This window comes from Onychomys torridus, chromosome 18, assembly GCF_903995425.1.
Source record: "Onychomys torridus chromosome 18, mOncTor1.1, whole genome shotgun sequence".
In the NCBI taxonomy this organism is placed as follows: Eukaryota; Metazoa; Chordata; class Mammalia; order Rodentia; family Cricetidae; genus Onychomys; species Onychomys torridus.
This window is the reverse complement of record NC_050460.1, coordinates 63,442,757-63,465,210: the sequence shown is the minus strand read 5'-3', so window position 1 is coordinate 63,465,210 and position 22,454 is coordinate 63,442,757. Positions and strand designations below refer to the sequence as shown.

Here is a 22,454-nt window from a genome sequence, read left to right as displayed (position 1 = left end):
TTGAGCTGGCATGTGGGTGCTGGGTATTGAACTCAGGTCCTCTGGGAGAGCAGCCAGTGCTCTTAACTGCTGAGCATCTCTCCAGCCCTTCCCCTCCTTACCCCCCCCCCTTTTTTTTTTTTTCAAAAGAGGGTTTCTCTGTGTAGTCCTGTCTGTCCTGGAACTCACTCTGTAGCCCAGGCTGGCCTCGAACTCACAGAGATCCGCCTGCCTCTGCCTCCCGAGTGCTGGGCTTAAAGGTGTGCATCACCACCGCCCAGCTAGGCTTATTTTTCTCTTAATGTGCCTGTGTGCCTGCTTGTCTGTATGCATACCACATGTATGTAGTACATTTGGAGGCCAGAAGAGGGCATCAGATTCACTGGAATTGGAGTTACATGCACTTGTGAGCCACCTAGTGTGGGTGGTGGGGGCTGAACCCAGGTCTTCTTCAAGAGCAGCCAGTGCTCTAAGCTGCTGAGCCATTGCTCCCGCCTCTCACACATTTTAATCAAGTCTGGCCCTCCAGGAATACTGGCTCCAGGTTGGCTTGGAAAAACCTGTAAGGAAGAGCAGCTGTAGATGAGTGTAATCTGAAGACCAGAGAGAGTCTGGTAATGTCATCATTACGTCTGTTGGTGTCACTGGATGGCTGTGAAGCCAGCAGTAGGGAAGAGAGACAGCCAAAGTGCTCTCTGCTTTGCGGGACCTAGTGCTCCAGGCCTGAGGCGACTTCCCTTTGGCCTGGCCCCCTCTGGATGGTAACGACACCTTGCATGTCAACTCTAAGTGCTACCTGGGTTTTCTTTTGCTGGTTCCCTTCTCGAGTCCCTCCCCTTGACATTTCCTCAGGGTTGTAGGATACAGAGAAAAGCAGGAGAGGTCTGAACATTAAGTACAGTCACATATTTTATTTGAGCCTCATTTCTTTGGAGAAAGGGGAACAGAGAGGAGAGGAGGTAGTCAGAGACACTCTGGTTCAGTTCTCAGAGGTGTGGAACGTGTGTAGGGAAGCCGGCACCAGAAATCTGCTGAAGGGGGGATCTGGGACACCTGGGGACAGACCTCAGCGATGTCAGCCTTGAGTCACGCAGCCTGCGAGTATGATGAGCATGTGATCCCAGAGCCCAGTAAGAAGGAATTCAGCAGGTGCAGGGTCACAGAGCCAGGACCGATGGCTCATACCCAGCCTAGAGCTCATGCCTGAGTGATGTCTCTCAGGCAGGGAGGATTTGCCAAGATAATCTGCCTGCTGTCTAGTTCCAGTTCACCTACCAAGTGTCCTCATCTGATTGGGGAGAGTTTGGATAAGCTTGTGGCTGTTTCTGCTCCACCGAGTATGTCTGAGGTAGGGTCTGGGAAGACTGGGAGCTGGGAGCCCCAAAGCGATAGGCAGTGAAGTAGTTCCTCCAGGGGCTCTGAGACCTTGTCTTGGTCCTAGGCTGGGGCTTCCTCTCTCTCTCCGTCTCCAGCTCTGGCTCCAGCTCTTCCTCCGTCTCCAGCTCTGTCTCATCAAGATCAGATTTGCCTTGAATCTCAGACTCCAGCTCAGATTCAGGGTCCAGCTCTGACTCCTGGTCCAAGTTCAGGTCCAGATCCAGACTGAGCCCCAGATCACTGTTCTGTTCAGAATTCAGCGTGGGCTCCAGGTCAAACTCCAAGTCATCCTTAATGGGCTTATGGATCTTGACGAAGTTCGGACTTGCACGTTGGGAACCCTCCATGATGCTACTTCCGGTTTTATGTCTCAGATTGCTCAGATTGCCATTCTGAAACAACACACATTTGGAGGAGTTAAGACTTACAAATTTCACTTTCAAGCAGTCAAGGATTTCCGAACACCACAGGACATAAGGTCCTAGAACCATGGCTTTATTGCCCAGCTCTACTTCAAATCTGCACAGGTTTCTCAGTTCTTCAATATTCTTTGGGCTCAGTCAACTCCTGACTTCCGCTTTCTGTCTTTTCTAGCTAGAGTGGATTTCAAGAGACATCTTGTCTTCTTTATCTCAGTTGCCAACCCTAACACACTCCTGACACCTCTAAGGCCGGGGTAGCCTGGTCTCTCACCTTCAAGCTGCGGTGCTCTCCCTCAGCTGGACTGGCCCTGCCACTGCCTGACACCACCTAGCAGCGTTCTGGACTTATCCCTTCCACCTTGTCCATTTCCGTCCTGTGCACATGCACGTGGACAGTCTTCCTCAAAGGTGGCCAGCCAGGCTCCCTGCTTCCTCTGTGACCCAGCTGGCCCCTCAAGCACGCCCTCGTTCATTTGCAGACCTGTCCCTAGCTGGACTCTATGCTCCTTGTTCTAGATGTCTCTGGTATCAGATACTTCAGAGCCTGACAAAAAAGCAGGTGCCCTCAAGACATGAACTGTCTTGTGGAAACATTCCCCAACGCTCAGCCCTTCTCTCCTTCCTTCCTGGCCTGGTAGTTCATGGCTCCTCTGTCTCTGCTGGCTTTTTAAAGGTCCCGGACCTTGATCTTGGGGCCCTTTTCTTTTCTGCCTACACTCTCTCGAACAGGTCATTTTATGGAGGCCTTAACTTTTGTTACCTTCTGTATGCAATGAATGACTCCTGGGCTCTAACACTTCCTGGGATCTGCAGGTGCCCGTGCCTTCCTCAGTGGGCACCTCCCCCGGGTCATTTGAGGGGTAACTTGAATTTAATACAAGGTAAAGCCTGCTCTTCCCCCAGCCTCCTCCTCCTGAAATGCCAGGCTGGGGAGGGCACTTTCAATGCTAACTCTTTTTTTCCCTTTTTATGTATGTGAGTATTTTACCTATCTGTGTATCTGTGTACCATGTACATGCCCGGTGCTTGTGGAGGCCAGAAGAGGGCGCCAGATCCCCTGGAACTGGGATCACAGATGGTTATGAACCACCATGTGGGAGCTGGGAATGGCACCAGGGTCCCCTGGAAGAGCAGCTGGTACTCTTAACTGTGGAGCCCTCCCTCCAGCCCTTCACTGCTAACTCTTACTGCAAGTCGATTCCCGAAAGCAATGTCGGGTGAGCAGAGAGGTGCTTGTTAAAGAACACTGGTGATGATGACCGCCAGAAGCCACCCTCACTCCCAGCCTTAGTGTAGACACTCCAGAAGCTTCTCCCACCAATCCGGGAAGAAGGCAAGACCTAACCCTCCTGCTCACCCTGTCCTGAGGGCCCTGACTTCAGCAACAGGACATGTGAGGAAGTAAGAATCCTAACATTGAAAACAGTCGATGGGTGCTATTTTGTAGTTAAAATACTATTACGATTATTTGTGTGTATATGTGGGGGAGGGCACATGGGCATATGTGGGCACATGTGTGTGTGTGGACATGTGGGGGGCACATGTGGGGGCATTGGTGGGCACAGGTGTATGGGTGGGCACACGTGTGGAAGTCAGAGGAAACTTGAGAGAGTCCATTCTCTCCCTCCACCATTCTGGTGCATATACTAGGTAGTTCACAATCCCTTATAACTCCAGCCCCAGGGGATTTGATTTGTATCTAGCATTGGTCTAGCTGAGGAGAGCCAGATAGATGCCTTCTTTTTTTTTTCTTTTTCTTTTTTCTTTTTTGTTTGTTTGTTTTTTGAGACAGGGTTTCTCTGTGTAGCTTAGTTCCTTTCCTGGATCTCGCTTTGTAGACCAGGCTGACCTTGAACTCACAAAGATCCGCCTGCCTCTGCCTCCCGAGTGCTGGGATTAAAGGCGTGCGCCACCACCACCTGGCGATAGATGCCTTCTTGTGATTGGCACATTCAAAGACTAACTAAACACAGAGAATGCCCACATCCAGAAAGAAAGGAAAGTGGAACAATACACATCTCAATTTTCTCTGTAGTTTAGAGGGTAATTCTCCAGGAAACCTCGCCAGGGATTTTGTTTGCCTTTTTGAGAGCAGGATGGAGCCTGAAGAATACTGGTAATAATGAGTTAGGAAATTGTGGACTAGAATGCTGATGTCAATGGACTTCTTAACCAGTCTTCAAATGTATCATGAAGTGATGCTGATCAAAACAGGACACCACTAATGGAGCCACACAGCAAACCCCTAAGGTTTCCACAAAATGCTTTCGTGAAAAGAGTTTCTCAAGCCGGGGAGTAGGAAACGTTTACCCAACAGAGGTAAGCAGGTGCTAAAATTTGTGTGGCCTTCAGGATTGATATTGAAATTTAATACCCACTGTGGAGGGAATGAGAGGAGGGCCTTTGGGGAAGCAATTAAGCAATCGAGATTGCTTGACCATCAAAGAACAAAACAAAGCCGGGCAGGCAGTGGCTTACACCTTTAATCTTAGCACTCAGGAGGCAGAGGCAGGGGGATCTCTGAGTTCAAAGCCAGCCTGGTCTAGAAAAATGAGTTCCAGGACAGCCAGGGCTGTTACACAGAGAAACCCTGTCTCAAAAAAACAAACCCAAACCAGAATAACAACTGATGGAAGACACCCTAACACCAACTAGGAGCACCCTGAAAACTGCCACCATCAGGGAGATGGTTAAAGATCAAGGCGTGAGCTTGGGAGCTGGGGCCACGTTTGTTCTGTGGAGGTTGGTCGTCTGGATAGAGCCACTGAGCTGCTCTTCGCTTTTGATGGCTCTCAGGGCAGAGCTATGGGAGAAACTACCCATAATCTGTCATTGGATGGATCAGAAGACCTCAAGCCTTGCATTCAGGGCAGAGCCACCCTGGATTGGTACCACCTCCAGGTATCCAGCAAGAAAAATAGCCCAGGTCCTAAGTGAGTCCTAGATCCAAAGATCACTTGGTAACTGAGTAGAGATGAGACTCTCGACACTCACCCTAGATCCACTGAGCCAAAAACTCAGGGGGCTGGGACCCAGAGGGCCCAACTGTCTTTCACTGGATGGCAATTTTAGGTGATTCTGATGGACACCTCTGGGAGTAAGAAGGGCACCTTTGGTCCTAAGTGCTGGGATTAAAGGCATGTACCACCACTGCCCAGCTAAGAGAATTCTTTTTTTTTTTTTTTTTTGCCGGAGCTGAGGACCGAACCCAGGGCCTTGCGCTTGCTAGGCAAGTGCTCTACCACTGAGCTAACTCCCCAACCCCGAGAATTCTTAAAAAGTCTTTTTTACATTTATTTGTGTGTGTGTGTGTGTGTGTGTGTGTGTGTGTGTGTGTGTGTGTGTGTGTGTAAAGCATATTTAAAGCCCACGTAGAGGTCAGAGGACAACTTGGACAACTTGTGAGTATGTTGGTTGGTTCTCTGCTTCCATCATGTGGTCCCAGGGGTAGAACTCAGGCTGGCAGGCTTGGCAGCAGGTGCTGTGGGGACACGACAGTCAGCCCTTCCTGGTGGCTTTGTGTCACTGCTCTGTCCCAATCATTAGAGATGTTTTCCCCAGAGTGCTCAGACCTGGGTAATACTTTACACACACACAACTCCCCTGGGATGGCTAGAAAAACTTAATATGGTACCAGGCATCCCTTAAGGGCCGTGGACCTTCGCCCTGGAATGTCTGAGATCCTAGTGGCCTGCAGGCGAGAGAATAGGCTGATGAAACCAGACAGTGTTGGCCCCAGGGGCAGAGGCAGGCAGATCTCTGAGTGTGAGGCCAGCCTGGTCTACAGAGTGAACTCCAGCCAGGGATACACAGAGAAACCCTGCCAAAAAAAGAGATAGTGGCATTCCCACTGTGAGGCATTTTAATCACCTGCTTTCTGCTTTTGTAAATTCACTTATCACTGTGGGGATGGGATGAAGTGAAGTGGTTTTTTTTTTTTGTTTTTATTTTTTTATTTTTCAAGACAGGGTTTCTTTGGTGTCTGTCCTGGACTAGCTCTGTAGCCCAGACTGGCCTTGAACTCACAGAGACCCACCTGCCTCTGCCTCCTGAGTGCTGGGATTACAGGCGTGCGCCACCACCGCCCGGCTTGAAGTGGTCTTTTTATTACTATACAATGGGAAGAGAACAAGTATAGGGGAAAAATTTTCTTGCCCAGTCATGGATTCTGTAGATAATTGATATCCATCCTTATAAATCCTTCCTGTAGCAAACCCTCTGGCACAGCATGCTGGCTGGCTCTAAGGCTGCTGTCCTTCTAGCAGTAAGAAGAAATTCAGTTCATCTAAATCTGAGCTGAGTCTAAGCCTGTGGGCTTTCCCAGTGGATCGGACACAACAGCGCCTTCACCCACTGAGCCATCTTGCTGCTCCGCAGGAGAGTTCTTGCTCCAGGTGGGTGGGGTGAACCGAAGAGCTCTGAGGTTTAGAAATAGGAGTGGACTGCAGAGCGAACCAGAAGCACTGTGTTCTGGTCTTGTTGACAGGGAAAAAACTGTTCAGCAAAAAGAAAAACCCAGGACGGGCAGGCTGGGGTGGGTGGGTGAAGAAGAGCTGTGTCCTATAAGTGTGTATTTTTCACCTCACCACACAGTTTAAAGACACTGATGATCACGGGAGATGCAAAAACAAAGAGTTGACTGGAAAAATAATTCCTGACCAGTAGATAACGCTGTGTGCCTATCTGGGTTTTCATTTCCTACAGACTCTGATCTGGGAAGCCCAAAGTCCACTCAGGGTTAAGAAATGGTTCAAACTGCTGATGAATGTGTCTTCCTCTTTTGCATCTGGTCATGATGAATGAATCCTCATTACTCACAGTGTAACTAACTACCAGGGTCCTGGGAGGGCAGCTATGCCTTCTACTAACGGACTTGGGGCTCACCTACAGGTGGCGGTAGAGAGGCTCTAAAGTCTGTCTGGCGATTGGCGATTGGCGTGACAATCACCACAGGGTGATATGCAAGGATGCCTGAGACCTCTGCTGGGCTGGGGTTGAGGTCCTGGATGGGACACCCAGGTGCTGTGGCAGTGGGGGTCCTTGAAAGCTCAGGTCTCTGCCATTTATAATTGGTCCCAGAGCATGCTGGCACAGGTGCAGCCCAGCCTTTCTCGGATACCCTCACCTCCGATCAGGCAATCCCCTCTCCCCTCTTCTCCCCTGGCCCTGAAGCTCCACGGCACCCAACCTTGTCTGATTCTGAGTAGGTTTCCTGTATCACTGTCTCAGTTGCATCCGTGCTTATCTCTGAGGGCTCGGGGTTCTTCCTTGATAAGGCGTACAGCACAGCGTCGTGGAGACTGAGGAAGAGCTGGGCCTTGGTAATGCCTTCATCAAAGAAATCATTCTTCTCGAAGGACTTGACCACAGAGGCTACAAACAAAATCCAAACACACAGGTGTCAGCGCCTGAGAGCAGAGCCCCCGGGGCACAAGATAAAGACTTTCTCACAGGGTGAAGGGTACTACTCACTGTGACACCCTGAAATGAGCACCAGAATGTTGGCATTGCAGAAAGCATTGCACATCTGCAGGGAGAGAGAGCTGGACTCAGAGAATGGTACACACACACCAGGAGCAGCCCACCAACTAGCTGGGCTCTAACTCCTCACCAGCTATTCACTTTGGGGGACTCTGTACCTCTTCCTTCCAAGCCTATGAGCACTGGGAGAGTGGCCCTCTGAGTGCCATGGCTGGGAACACAAAAACCAGGGCATCTCATGGTGGGTGGGGGTGGGGGGTAGGGTTGCTTAAATCCTAGGCAGGGAGACTATTTCCATGGTAACATTTACATGAGGAAGACTCAGGATAGACGGGGCAATGATGCTCTTGGGAACATCTAGATAGTGGTTACAAAGAGTTACCCTCCTTTAAAAAAAGATGTGTTTTTATTCATGAACACGTGTGTGAGTCTGTGTATCTACAATGTGTGGCTGGTGCTCATAAAGGCCATAGAGGCCATTAAATCCCCTGGAACTGGAGCTACAGACAGTTGTGAGCTGCCATGTGGTGCTGGGAATTGAATCTGAGTCCTCTGGAAGAACTACCAGTGATCGTGACTGCTGACCCATCCCTCTCTCCCTCCCTCCCCCTCCCTCCCTCTCTCTCTCTCTCTGTCTCTAGTTAGTTTTTTTTTTTTTGTTTTGTTTTTTGTTTTTTGTTTTGTTTTGAGACAGGGTTTCTCTGTGTAGCTTTGGAACTTGTCCTGGAACTCTGTAGACCAGGCTGGCCTCAAACCACAGAGACTGTCTCTGCCTCCTGAGTACTAGGATGAAAGGCATGTGTCACCACCGCCCAGCCTATCTATTTATTTATCAGCCCCATGTTCTTTATTTTAGGGTAAGTGCAACACAATAAATTCCTCCCATGAGAAATGCACAGAACCGTTACAGAAGAATGAGGAAGCCCAGACTTTAGGATATAGATGGAGACCATGAGTCTCACAGCTGTAAGGCAAAGGATCCTGGCTTGCCTGGATCAGAAAGCCTTCTGTGTAGGTGAGGTGTGGGAGCCAGGATACAAGGTGCCTCTGTAAGAATGGGAGGCAAGGGGGGGGGAGGGGAGAAGAGCCAGGAAAAGGCAGATGCCTGAAGCTCTGAGGCTTTTCCAAGGAGGGCTGTTGTGGGGGCTGCTGGGAGAACGGAAGGCAAAGGTGTGCACAGCACATGCAGCCAGCAGACCCTCAGGCAGCATGGAGTGTGTGGGCTGAGGAGCTCTGAAGTAGCTGCCCGGCCAGCAGGAGACTAGAGGAAGGCAGCCTGGCCCGGCACCGAGGCCCACAATGGAAGAGCTCCGGAAGGAGACCCAAACACATTTGGATCTAAACTGGTGGTGGAGCACACCCTTAACCCTGGCACCGGGAAGACAGAAGCAGGCAGATCTCTGTTTGTCCCAGGCCAGCCTGGTAGATCTACATAGCGAGTTCCAGAGTTCCATACCAGTCAGTGCTTCATTGTATGAGACCCTGTCTAAATAAAAAAAAAAAATTAAAAAAAGGCAGGCAGATCTCTGAGAATTCAAGGCCAGCCTGGTCTACAGAGCGAGTTCCAGGACAGGGAGGGCTATACAGAGAAACCCTATCTCAAACAAACAAAAATAAATAAAGATCTCAGGCCTAAACTCACTATGTGGCTGATGATCACCTTGAGCCACCAAATTCCTAGCCTCCGCCCCCAAGTGCTGAGATTATAGGTATGCACCACTGCAAACAGCTTCTCTGGTACAGGGGCTGGGGTGGGATGGGGGGTGGCGCGGGATATGGAACCCAGAGCTTTGTGCGTGCTGGGCAAGTGCTCTGCCAGCTGAGCCACATCTCCAGCCTTTGGGATGCTCATAATGTTAACTCTCTAAGCCATGCTGATGAGGAAACACCCTCCGTGCATCTTAGTAATGAGGGTCAGAGGAACAGCCCAGCTCTGCACAGTCAGTCACAGTTCTCCTGCTTTGGAAAGCTTCTCCCAGCCTCAGCTCAAAGAGGAGAAGCTTCTTCAGGAGTATGAAGGTTTCATAAAGCAGGATCCAAGTCAGAAGCGGGCGTGCCCACCAAAGGAGCGCAGCTCACAATGGGGCAGATCCGTGAGAGCTGGGAGGGAGCACTCAGCACGTTTAAACTGGGCCGGTTGTGGAGAGGGCTGGAACAGACAGAAATGTCTGGAAAGAAAAGGTGGTAAACAACAAAGCCGGAATGGTAACCAGGCAGCCATGCTGTCTGCTCTTCGAGAAAGCAGAGGTTTGTCAGAGACTAGGAGGTGGGGACCCCAAAGGCAGGGCCAGAGCAGCTGAGAGGCGGGGTGTGTTGGGGGTCAGTAACTATCCTGGAGTTCCACAGTGGGTTGAACATAGATACTGCCTCAGTGACATTAAGAAGCCACCCCCCCACACACACACCCCGCCCCTGCCCCATTTCTTGAGAAATGATGAATGATTCAGGCCTAGGGGACTAACTGCTCTAGTCCAGCATGTCAGAGCTGGTTCATTTCCTCTTTATTCTGATCCAGTGTCCCCATCTCTAGTAACTGAGCAATGCCATGACTCACAGAGTTACACTGGAGTGGGGGGTCTGTGTGGGACGGGATCAGAGCCGAGGGACAGGCCTCCGTGGTACTTACCTGCCTTAATACAACCGAAGCCTGACTGTCCACAAAGTGCACCATGGAAAAGTCCAGAATGATGGTGTGGATGTTGGTCTGCAGACCCGAGTCTGAGTACGGGGCAATGACAGATCTGGATCTACTCTGTGCTAAGCCTTCTGGGGTTTCAGGCGGTGGCAGTGAACTGTTTCTTGAAGGGTTGTTGGACGCCCAGGCTTTCTCGGTGTCCTCGTAGCTCGGCCCTACGTTTCTCTGCGATGTGGAGGACACTGTGTAGGGGACCTGTTCCTCGGAAGTGGTTTCACTCTCCAGCTCCCCGTCGCCCAGGTAGGAGCAGCGGATCAGGTTAATGGAGGACTGGTCATGCTCCTGTTTGTTCTCGTAGCGCTCTGTGTAGACGACCTGGATGACAGAGGAAGGTGGGGCCCTGATGAGACTCAGGGCTGAGGTCCTCGCAGGCTCAGTGTGTCCCCAGCCCCTACAGCTCTCCTTTGAAGCTTTACCTCGTTCCGCGTTGTTTTTATGATAGCCCCGCTATCGTGTCATGCTCACAAAGCCATATCATAGTTTCTCACCTCACGGGTCCACAGAATCTTCTTCCCAACTGTTTGTGTTTATTGGTGACATTAGTCTGTGAGCCAGACTTGAAGTCACCTTCACATCTCAGGTCCCAGTGAGTCTCAGGTCCCAGTGAGTCTCCAGTGTTTATTTATTTATTTTGGTTTTTTGAGACAGGGTTTCTCTGTGTAGCTTTGCGCCTTTCCTGGAACTCACTTGGTAGCCCAGGTTGGCTTCAAACTCACAGAGATCCGCCTGGCTCTGCCTCCTGAGTGCTGGGATTAAAGGCGTGTGCCACCACCGCCCAGCGTCTCCAGTGTTTATTACAACTTCCTGTAAAGTGCTTGCTTGCTTGCTTTTTTACATGTGTGTATGTGCCTGTGTGTATTATACAGTATATACATGAGGCCGAACACATCACATGTATACAAGAGGCCAAAAGAGGGTGACAGGTCCCCTAGAACCGCAGTTCCAGGCAGTTGTGAGCCACCTTCTGTGGGTGCTGGAAACCGAACGGGGGTCCTCAGGAAGAGCAGGAAAGGGCCAGCCTGGTCTACGGAGGGAGTTCAAGGACAACCAGGGCCACAGAGAAACTCTGTACTGAAAAACAAAAGAGGAAAAGGAAAAGGGGAAGAAGGAAGGAAGGAAGGGAGGGAGGAAGAAAGGAAGGAAGAAAGGAAGGGAGGAAGGAAGGAAGAAAGGAAGGGAGGGAGGAAGGAAGGAAGGAAGGGAGGAAGGAAGGAAGGAAGGGAGGGAGGGAGGGAGGGAGGAAGAAAGGAAGGAAGAAAGGAAGGGAGGGAGGAAGGAAGGGAGGAAGGAAGGAAGAAAGGAAGGGAGGGAGGAAGGAAGGAAGGAAGGAAGGAAGGAAGGGAGGGAGGAAGAAAGGAAGGAAGGAAGGAAGGGAGGGAGGAAGAAAGGAAGGAAGAAAGGAAGGGAGGGAGGAAGGAAGGGAGGAAGGAAGGGAGGGAGGGAGGGAGGGAGGGAGGGAGGGAGGGAGGGAGGGAGGAAGGGAGGGAGGGAGGAAGGAGACACACACACACACACACACACACACACACACACACACACACAGAGGAAATATGGTGTTTGGATCAAACCCACCCCTCGTTCTTGCCACTGCAATTCCTCTCCTGTCCTACCATCACCCCGACTTCACACGGCCCCCTCTCCATGAGCAGAGCCCACTGAGTGCTAGCTGCGCATGTGCATTCCCGTGCATGGAGCGGGCTGGTTTCCTCCAAGGTCAGGCTGTGGCTGTAAAGGAACAGGCGGAGGAGCGGGAAGGCGGGCGCGGCTCACCCTGGGCTGCGGTCCCAGCTCTTCACAATCGCAGAAACACCGACAAACACTGTGTTCCGATATACTGGTTTGACTTTCATTAAACAGGGTGAATATTTCTTCTTCTTTAAGAGGCCTCTTCACCATATTGACCTGGGAGACAGGGGAGGGTCACACAGAGGTGGTCTGTGTGGAAGGGTGCTGGAAAGGGAGGCCGCAGGCAGGCGGGAGGGTGGCCTGGCAGGCGGCGGCCTCACCTCTTTCAGCAGCTTGTGCTTCAGCTTGTACACATTGACAAAGGTGAGGGAGCTGCAGCATTGCAGGATCTTCACCCCAGGGATGAGCACCACCTGCAAGACACGGGTGTGTGTGTGTGTGTGTGTGTGTGTGTGTGTGTGTGTGTGTGTGTATGTGTGTGGATGTGTGTGTGTGTGTGTGTGCCAGGGCCTCTGCTCCACAAGAGCTTCTGGCCTCGGTGGGTTGAGGGCTAGAAAAGCCCCTTCCCATTTCACCCCCAGTTTGCTCCCTCTCTCTCTCTCTCTCTCTCTCTCTCTCTCTCTCTCTCTCTCTCTCTCTCTCTCTCTCTCTCCCTTCTCTCCGGGGTCTCACTGTGTACCTGTGGCTAGCCTGGAACTAGAGCTGGGTCTCTGCTGGCCTCTGCCTCCAGAGCACCGAGGTCAAAGGCCAGCAGACGCTCCACACCTGCCACCCTGCTTTGTGGTCCTCTCCATTCCCACTCTTTAATCTAGCCTTCTTCCCCCAATCCACGGCGAGAGGCCCTCTGCTGGCTGGAGGGGTGTAAGGACGCCTGTCCCCTGGAGCCTCATTCTCCCCCACCCCTGTAGTGCCTTGGTGAAGGGCTGGGGCCCAGCTGGCCCTTCTCCACACCCCGCTTCCCCTTCTGCATGTGTGCGGGCACACAGGCGTGCAAGTGCTCTGAGGTGTATGAGGTGCATGTGTGGAGGCCAGAGGTTAAGGTCAAGTGTCTTCCTCAACTGCTGTCCACTGTTTGCTGAGGCAGGGTCTCCCCCTGAAACCCAGAGCTCGAGGACTCATTTAGTCTAGATACCCAGCTGGTACCAGGATGTCCTCTCTGGTCTCCCAAGCACTCAGATTCCAGGGAGCCCTGGGGAGGTGAACTCCTCACACATGTGTGGCACAGGCTTTACCCACTGAGCCATCTGTCCCACCCCTGGGCTGGCTTCTTACCTCCCGGTAGTCATTGATGTTCCTGTAAATGTTGGTGTTGGGGATCTGACCCAGGACAAGGATCTTCGATCTAGAAGGAAAGGCACCTGACTTAGGTCGCCTGCGCCCTTGTCCTGCCAGGCTGCCCTCCACTTACCAGAGCCTGAGTACCTGTGCGAGCGGACAGTGATGACAAAGAATGCAAAGACTAAGGAAATAAGCAGTCCCACGTCTAGTCCCAGGAAAATAGCACAGGAAAATGTCACCATCCAAACAACCTTGTGGGAAAAGGGTGGAGGGGAAGGAGACCGTGAAAATGAGCAGAACAGACCTGGCCCTAGAGGCTGTCTAGACACTCTCTGACAGATTCCTGATCATCTCTCTCTCTCTCTCTCTATTACTCTCCCAAAATGTCATTTTCCCTGTGTACAAAACGGAGACAATGTTATCTACCTTGTGGGTGGTAGGACAGGTTGACATGAGAAATCATACTTGGAAAGCCAATCAGAACTCATGGAATGATAGTTAATTGTCTGTAACTAAACATATTTATTTGTAGTATATGTATTTATTTTTAAAATTTTATTTATTTCACGCATGTATGTTAGTGCTCATGTTGTTGTGGTGGTCATACGTGTGTGCATAGATGACTGTACATGTGTGTGCCTGCACGTGGAGGCCAGAGGAACTGTACACTTTATGCTTTTCAGACTGGGTCTCACATTGGCCTAGAGCTCCTTGTAGGCTAGGCTGTTGGCCAGCAAGTTCCAGGGATGCCCCTGCCTCTGCCTTTCTAGTCCTGGGATTCTAAGTGTGTGGCACAATGCCCAGCTTTCTCAGGTGGGTTCCAGGGTCTCTAGGCAAGCATTGACTGGCATTACCCTTGGTTGCCCCTTTTGAGGAGCTTGGAGAAGCTGCCTGCAGCTCAGCTCCAGCTGACTCTTTTCCCCCTGCAGGCTCCAACCCCATCCATCCCCCCCCCCCCCTCCAGCCCCACTCCAGCCCGGCATCTGTGCTCACACAGTCATACTGGTCTTGCCTCCACAGACTGGGTAAATTGTAAATGGTTTCAAGGTAGGGTATCACATTGCTCAAGATGATCCCCGCCAGCACGGCCTGAGGGAGAAAGATAAACAGCTTTAACTGCCTCGCTGTCCCCCACTTTCCTCTAGAGTGCGTCAGATCAGGCCAGGTCACGCCAAGGTCAGACCTGGCCAGGCCCAAGTTTGTGCTTGCTTTCTGAGAAAGCTCGGCGAGGACACAACACTGTGAGTCATCAGCAGAAGAGGGTACAGTCCGGGCGGGCAGGGTCGGGTGTGGTTCCTTCCCCACTGCTTATGTTTCTCTGTGTAACAGCTCTGGCTGTCCTGGAACTAACTCACTCTGTAGCCCAGGCTGGTCTCCAACTCACAGAGATCCGCCTGCCTCTGCCTCTCAAGTGCTGGGATTACAGGCGTGTGCCACCACCACCTGGCACTTTTAAAAAATAAAATAAAATGATATTGATTTTACCTAATTTTAAAGATTATTTATTCTTGTATTTTATGCATATGAGCACATTGTCGTCATGCAGGCCAGAAGAGGGCACCAGATCTACAGATAGATGGTTGTGAGCCACCATGTGGTTGCTGGGAATTGAACTCAAGACCTCTGGAAGAGCAGTCAAGTGCTCTTAACTGCTAAGCCATCTCTACAGAGACCCTGTAGCCAAGCTTTCAACAATGTCAGAAAGGGGAGCCAGGTGTGGTGGTGTATGCCTTTGATCCCAGCACTGGGGAGGCAGAGGCAGGTGGATCTCTGTGAGTTCGAGGCCAGCCTGGTCTACAAAGCCAGTTCCAGGACAGCCCTGGCTGTTACACAGAGAAATCCTATGTTAAAAAACCAAAAACCAACCAAACCAAACAAAAACAAAAAACAAAAACCTCAAACCAAAAATAATGTCAGAAGTTGTGGGGAAGGAAAGCATCTTAACTCCACAGGGGTTGGTAGAATTCTTCTTTTTCTTTTGGGTTTTTTGTTTTTGTATTTAGAGACAGGGTTTCTCTCTGTAGCCCTGGCTGTCCTGGATCTTGCTCTGTAGACCAGGCTGGCCTCGAACTCACAGAGATCCACCTGCCTCTGCCTCCCGAGTGCTGGGACTAAAAGTGTGTGCCACCCCTGCCTGGCTGAATTCTTTTTCTTTGAACCCGAGGCAAGGAATATCTCCAGGAAACAAATCTCATCATAAAGCCATGTCCAGCAAAGCTATGTCCTTTCTGAATACTAAGGGAAAACATTCACTTGATTAAAAATTAATTACATTCCTACATGATTTCATTGAAAAAAAAAACTTTTTTTATTTCTATGAGACAAGGTCTCTCTATGTAGTTCTGGCTACCCTTGAACTCACTACATAGACCAGGCTGGCCGACAATCCTCCCATCTCTGTATACTGGGTGCTAGGATTACAAGTGTATGTCACCATGCCTGGTATATGTAATTTTTATCATTGAAGAGATAGATAGCCATGGCTAACAGTCTGGTATGTTCTGTGTATTTGGGCATGAACCTCTACTATTGCTTAGAGTCACTCTAAGTTACAGCTGTAATAAACACACGATATGGTTACTGGTCATGTCCTGTCTCAAACAAAGGGAAGAAGGGATCCAGCGAAGCAAACACACCCAGCTGAACACAGAGCTGCAAGTCAGTCTGCAGGCCCCCATCTTCTGATGCTGTGGCTAACGGAGAGGCCGTGAGACAGCAGTGGAGGCAGAGTTCAGACACAAAAGGCAGACAAGAGCCTAAGTGGCCGAGTCTCACTGGTGATGGAGTCACACATCTGAACCGGGAGTACCGTTCCTCACTGAATCCCACACCTGAAGCTGAACTTACAGCGTAATGAGACCAATCATGCTTGAGTTTCCTGACCCCTCGCTGAGTTTAACATGATCTTGTATTACACCAATATAGACATGTATTACATACAGACATGGATTCCACATAATCATGCTTAATGTCCAACCTTATGATGGAGACACTACCATGATTACTGCTGTCTGAGTTGGTCTGTGAGTTTGAGGGTGTTTGTGTGCCTAAGCACAAACAGAGAGGATGGAGGAGAACCTTAAACGTCCTGCTCTGTCACTCTTCACCATATTCCATATTCTCCTTAGATAAGGCCGCTCGCTGAACCAGAAGCTGGCTTTTTGTTTTTGTTTTAAGTTAGACTGGCTAGTCAGCAAGCCCCAGCAATCCTCCTGCCTCTGCCCACCTCCTCCCAGCACGGGGGTTACATACATGTAGCCACACCTGGCTTTTCCGTGGGTGCTGAGTATCTGAACTCAGGTACTCATGCTTTTATAGCAAGCACCCTTTCCCACTGAGCCATCTCCCTGGCTCCAAGATGTTGTTATTTGAAGAAAAATGACTGGAGACCAGGAACAATGCAACTCTCTGCGTGGATTCTTGGCCAAGATTCCTTCTTTCTTTCTTTTAAGATGTATTTTTTTTTTCAAGATAGGGTTTCTCTCTGTGTATCTTTGCGCCTTTTCCTGGAACTCACTTGGTAGTCCAGGCTGGCCTTGAACTCATAGAGACCCGCCTGGCTCTGCCTCCCGAGTGCTGGGATTAAAGGCGCGTGCCACCACCACCCAGCAAGATGTATTTATTTTTATGTGAATGCATGTTCGCCTACATGTGTGTATGTGTGCCATGTGCATGAAGAAGCCAGAAGAGGGCAATGAATCCCTGGGGACTGGAGTTATAGAAAGTTGTGAGCTGCCATGTGGGTGCTGGAATGACACCCCCCCCCCCCCCCCCCCCCCCCCCGCTCCTTCATGACAGAGCCGTCTCTCCAGCCCCCAGATCCCACCTTTCCTGATTTACCTGAGTCATTCAATCCCACTTACATTGGGCATATTGTGGAAGAAGCTCCCCATCTTCACCATCAGGAGCACCATCACACCTGCGCCTACCAGAGATGCAAACTGAGGAGATAGAGCCGGTTGGAGAGAAACCGTCAGGAGCGTGCTGGTCCCTGTCTTCAACTGAGGCCTTCTGTTTGCTGGGAAGCACGTCATTTGTTTTTCTTAAGAGGAGTTAGGGGTTCAGCACATATGCCTTTCAGGATCTTAGTGAAGTAGTCGACACATAGTAGGCACTTCATAAGTGTCATGTGACTGCTGACTGGAATGTTCCAGTTTTCCCTGGAATCCTAATTGTCACAGCTTGGGACTATGGATCTCCTAAAGTGTTTGGCTTGTATTCCTTCAAAATGTTAGCCACTCCTCACACAACTTAGAAACTCCACCCCTAAGCAGATACCTCACTGACAGCCCAAAGTTCCACCCATTCTACTGCCTGTGTAAATAGATGCCCTGCCTGTCCCGTGTTGCTGGGAGCTTCGACAACTTCCCATCTTCAGTGGTCTTTCATCTCTTCTGTTTTGTATTTGAAAGAGGACCTCATGATGTAGCCCTGGATGTCCTGGAACTTACTCACGATGTAGACCAGTCTGGTCTCAAACTCATAGCCTCTGCTTCCTGAGTGCCGGGATTAAAGGTGTGCACCCCCACGCCCGGTGTGTTTCATCTTTTTAAAAGGTCATTTTTATTTCATGTGATGATTATTTGCCTGACTGTATATATTTGCATCATGTGTGTGCCTGGTGCCTGAGGAGCCCAGAAAAAGACGCTGGATATCCCAGAACTAGAGTTATGGGTATCTGTGATCCACCTGATGGGAGTGCTGGGTATCAAACCTGGGTCTTCTATAAGAGCAGTAAGTACTCTGCAGACCTGTAACATGGTCTCTATCAGGCTTTCCTCAGCACCTTCCTCATGCATGCAACAGTCTTCCATCCAGCTTTCTTAGGAATATGGTGGTTGATTTCTGGGAAACCTGTCTTTATTTATCTCTGACTGCACTCAGTCTCCTGAGACCGGAGCAGCTGGTATACACAAGGACAGCGCCAGGGGCTGGAAGTGCCACACAGTGCAAGGCACTAGTGTGGCCTCTGTATGTGGACTGTGATGGCTGATCTTGTCATTGTGACTGGATTCATGATCACTTCCTGGTCCCTTCTTCCTCACCCTCCACTGTGTCATGCCTGCCTGAGAATGTCAGCCTTTCTGTGATCCTGAGAGCCTCAGGGTCCTTGCCAAGTGTATTGGTACAGAGGACCCGCTGTCTTCCAAGCCACACCAATGTCAATGCCTCTCTCAGCAGCACACATCCATTGCCGTGCGGGGCCTCTGGGTTTCTGAGTTCACGTGCCTCTCTGTATACCAAGGCACTGAGCCATCTCTCCAGACCCCCAGCAGGGCTGGAGATGAATGCTGGAATTACAGGCATGTCCTACTATGTGCCCCCTCCCAATAACTTTTAAGACAAAATCTGAGCAAAAACTAAGGTGAGCATGGGATCCAGACTCTTCCCAGAGTCTCTCCACTGACTAGAACATTACAGTGAGATCAACCCAGATGAAGCCCTCTGCAGACATGTAGACAGCCACGCGGACAGACGTGCAGCTCTTTCCTTACGGGGACACACTAGGGATGGGATCCCTTTTCAACACACCTGCTGTCTTCCTCCAGATTTGTCCTGGATAATAGTCCTGGCCATGGCACCAGTGAACACACAAGATCTGAAAAAGGAGCTGACCACGTTGCAAAGGCCAATGGCTATTAAATCCTGTGAAGAAACAGCAGGGCCTTTGAGTCCACTCTTTGTTGAGGAATCTGATTTTGAACTAGAGGCACACTGCCTTTGGAGGCTGAAGTTAGGGTTCTGACGCCCTTCCAACAACACTTGGCCGTAGCCTCAGGAAGCATACAGGAAGGGCTGATCTGATCTAGATTACATTGTCTCTCTGGCCTAGCCTCTGACCACAAGGGAGGGACTTTCTGAAAGCAATAAAGCTGACTCCTGCTTTCTCCTCGTTCTCATGACCCCTGGGACTCGGACACACGGAGAAAGCTCAGTGCCGGCCTCTCCCCCTCTACACTAACCTAAGTGTCTGGCTGGGACACCGCTTGCCTCTGTGTCCCTCTTGACTTTTCAGGAAAGTACCACTTTCAGAGTAGTTGGAGATTTTTCCTAAAAAATAAAAGCAAAGGCCAAAGGCGGGGCGTGGTCGTAATGACAGATACGAGCAGGCTGGTGCTGTATCGCTATCTCGTGGCACTGGTGCCCCAGCATGCATCTGGCTTCTACGGCCATAAGGAAGGGAGACAGGACATCTGCTAGTTCAGCAGTACCATGCCATATGTTGTCACTTGCTACCCTGTTTTGAGACAGGATCTCATGTAGCCCAGGCTAGCTTCACTTGCTATGAAGCTAAGGCCGGCCTTTAACTCCTACCCTGCCTCTGCCGCTTGAGTGTTGGGTAACAAACATGTGCCACCCCACCTGGTTAATTCTTTGCCTCTCTGCACCATATATATCCTAGAATTCTAGGGGAATAATGCTTGATGAGTTCAAAGTTACACACCCTCCACTTCTCAGAAACCTTATGTAGTTGCAGTCCAAGTAACTCTGGCTAACCTTCATGTTGGCGGGGGGCACTCAAATCAGAGAACAAGGGCACACAGGCTCCCTCACCTGGTTGGAATTGATTCTGTAGTTATGGAAGTTGGCAATCTTCTTGCCCAGAGATATGAGCAGAAAGGAGCTCACTAAAGATAATGACATGGCCTGTAAAATAACTTTGGTAAGGATGCCGAACTCTGGAGTCTCGGGGAACAGGAAGCTGAAACAGAAGAGTGGAATTACTGCTGGGTGGTAAGGAGTCCTTCTGCACCCCTCCCAGGCCTTCTCACACCAGGAAGGCCTCCTGGTCCCTCCCCAGCCTGTCTTCCCTTCTCAACAGCACTAAAGGACAAACAGAGGCAGCGGCTTGCCAAAGCAGCAGTGAGCTGAGCCAAGTTCCAAAGGCCATCAGACAACATCCTCTGGGGGCGTGGTCCTATCCCCCTTACAGTGAGGACACACACCAGGTGTGACTGGGGCAAGATGTTCTGCTGCTGCCTGAGAGCGTCCTGCGGGTGTGCTCAAGGTTGACCCTCCATCCAGGGTGCTTCAGAGCTCAAAGACCCCACAAGTCCCTCTATTCACATTCTTCAGGACAGGCTCTCCTCCCTGCCCTTCATTGGAGTACATACAAATTCCACCCACACCTTCTCTCCTGGAGTTTGTTTTCTACTTTCTGAATCATATCTCAGGTATCCCAGGCTCATCTGGAGTTCCCAGTCCACCGTCTGTGCCTCCCCAGGCTGGGGCTACAGTTGTGCACCCTCACGCTTGGCTCATGGAACTGCGCACTTTAAAGAATGAATCTTCCGTATGTCAAAACGATAACGAAATACCAGTGTATTTGATAGTTAAGAACAAACGAGCAAGTATTTGGAACGATTCCAATGAACCAAGTGCTCTCCAGGGGCAGCAGAACCCCGAAGCAGACAGGATGATTACACGGCGTGATGGTTGGCAGCCACCGTCAACCTGAAGTATCTGGATCACCTGGGAGACAAGCCTCTGGGCCTGGGGAAGACTTGCCCACTGTGGACAGTGCTGTTCGCGGCTGGGAGCCAGGACTGCAGGAGGAGGACGCAGATTCCCCCCTCCCCCCTTCCTGATGGAGAACGCCTCCTTGGCCCCTCAAGCACGGGAGGCTGTATGCCTCCTTGTCAGCCAGACTAGACCTCTCTCCCCTGTGCGGCTCGCAACACAAATGCAGCAATGCAAGTCACCGTCTCCCTCCTCCTACTGTCTGTGACATGCAATCCCTTTGTTTGTTTGTTTTTCTGAGACAGGGTTTCCCTGTGTAGCCCAGGCTGTCCTAGAACTTGCACTGTACACCAGGCTGGCTTCATAATCACAGAGATGGACCTGCCTCTGCCTCCCAAGTGCTAGGATTAAAGGCGTGCACCACCATCATCATCATCATCATCATCACCACCACCACCACCACCCTGTGCTCAATTCTTACAAGCGAATCAAGATTAAAAAGAAGTTGGATGTGATAGAGCACATCTATAATTGGAGTACTTGAGATGTGCATGCTGGAGGGTCAGGAATTCAACGCTGGTCTGGACTACCTGTATCACAAAAGCCAAAACCATTACCCAAAGCAGGAAAACAGAAAACACCAGGAAATGTGAGCATAGCAGGAGTTAAGTTACAGTGTCCAATTTTACCAGTTCCTGGCAGCCTTGGATAAATAATAATAATAATAAAGGAAGGGGCAAATAAAGACCATTCAGAGCAATGTTTAAATTGGGTTTTTGAAATGTTTTCTTCTCTATATGTGAATCTTAAGGATAACTGAAGTGGGCTGTGGGCTTTGGAAGCCATTAAGAACACAAACCAGGCTGAGAGATGGCTCAGTGGGTAATGATCACTGCTGCTCTCCACCAAGCCTGACGTCCTGAGTGTGATTCCTGGGACTCTCATGGTGTAAGGAAAAAACCAACTCCCACAAGTTGTCCTTGGACCTCCATATGCATGCTGTAGCAGGCAACCCCCGCACCCCCCCAAAAAAAAGGTAACGAAGAAAAAACACACACACAAAAACCAAAATGGTCTGGATATGTCCTCTACACCCGACAAGCCTCTGTTTCCTCCACTTGTACTACTGTGGGGGCAGAGGAGGTAGATACAGTGTTCACCCCGTCACTGTTCTTGTCGTCTGACTTCCCCTCATACTCCTGCCCCATGCTGGAGAGGCGCTGTCTGCTCCTGCCTGTTATCGGACAGGATGTCAAATGCACTTGACTGTCACTGCATTTCAAATGGCTAGGAGATGGGCCTGGTTCAACATGATTGCATCAAACAGCCTGCCTGTTGTTATCCTGGAGTTCAGCCAGTGTCCCTAGCACTTTGAACAATGTGGAGACGTGAGCAGTGTTCTTTAAAAGTCTGCCCGTGGGTCAAGACAATTCAGTCTAGTCCTTTCTGATCAAAGTCAAAACGGTAACTGTCTGATGGCGGCAAGAGTCTGCCCTGCCGTCATTCGACAGATGAAACCAAATGCAGAGGAGCCCTGAGTCCCTCAGGGCTGCCAGCTTAGTCAGAGGTAAGCTACCCAATTAAGAAGAAAGTGCTGTTCACTGGCCCAGTGCTTGCTTAGCCTGTGAGAGGCTCTAGCTTCAATCCCAGCCCAGTTTAAAGAAGAGGAGGAGGGAGAGGAAGGGAGAGGGGCCGCAACCCACACTCAAGTGGGTACCGGCGAAGCGACAGTCCTCCCCAACCATGGAACCCTGCGGTTTCTATCAGAGACGCTAGGAAACGCATCTCCCGTCCTATCCTTTGCTGTTGTGATTGATGTGTAGCCAAGGCTAGCCTTTAGCTCCTAATCCTCCTGTTTCCACCCCACAAATGCTGGGATTCCATGTGGGCGATACATGTCTGGCTTTCTTGCTCTGCTCTTGGAAGTTAATCAGACCAGGGGGGTCATTATAGACCCATAATGCCTATAGAAGAAAGAATCAAGTCTCTGGTGTTCTGGGCATCCAGCAGGTGTCTTAGTAAGCTGACAGGCTTTCTTAGGAGAAAAGTGACGGGGAGTGAGTAGAGAAGAAGCA

At 50.5% G+C, this 22,454-nt stretch overlaps 1 protein-coding gene across 1 annotated transcript in view; it reads right to left on the bottom strand.

Moving 5' to 3' along the window:
- Window positions 1-897: 897 nt before the first annotated feature.
- Window positions 898-22,454, bottom strand: part of Slc26a8 (solute carrier family 26 member 8) — a 53,302-nt gene continuing 31,745 nt past the window's right edge. Inside the window, exons 9-20 of the mRNA XM_036167009.1 lie at window positions 19,474-19,621; window positions 18,451-18,564; window positions 16,782-16,859; window positions 13,912-14,007; window positions 13,063-13,169; window positions 12,913-12,982; window positions 11,961-12,053; window positions 11,725-11,856; window positions 9,886-10,269; window positions 7,251-7,305; window positions 6,967-7,151; window positions 898-1,748 (exon numbers count right to left, since the gene is read on the bottom strand). Coding sequence (XP_036022902.1) covers window positions 1,251-1,748; window positions 6,967-7,151; window positions 7,251-7,305; window positions 9,886-10,269; window positions 11,725-11,856; window positions 11,961-12,053; window positions 12,913-12,982; window positions 13,063-13,169; window positions 13,912-14,007; window positions 16,782-16,859; window positions 18,451-18,564; window positions 19,474-19,621 — 1,960 coding nt within the window. The 3' untranslated portion in view covers window positions 898-1,250. The remainder of the gene's footprint in view (window positions 1,749-6,966; window positions 7,152-7,250; window positions 7,306-9,885; window positions 10,270-11,724; window positions 11,857-11,960; window positions 12,054-12,912; window positions 12,983-13,062; window positions 13,170-13,911; window positions 14,008-16,781; window positions 16,860-18,450; window positions 18,565-19,473; window positions 19,622-22,454) is intronic.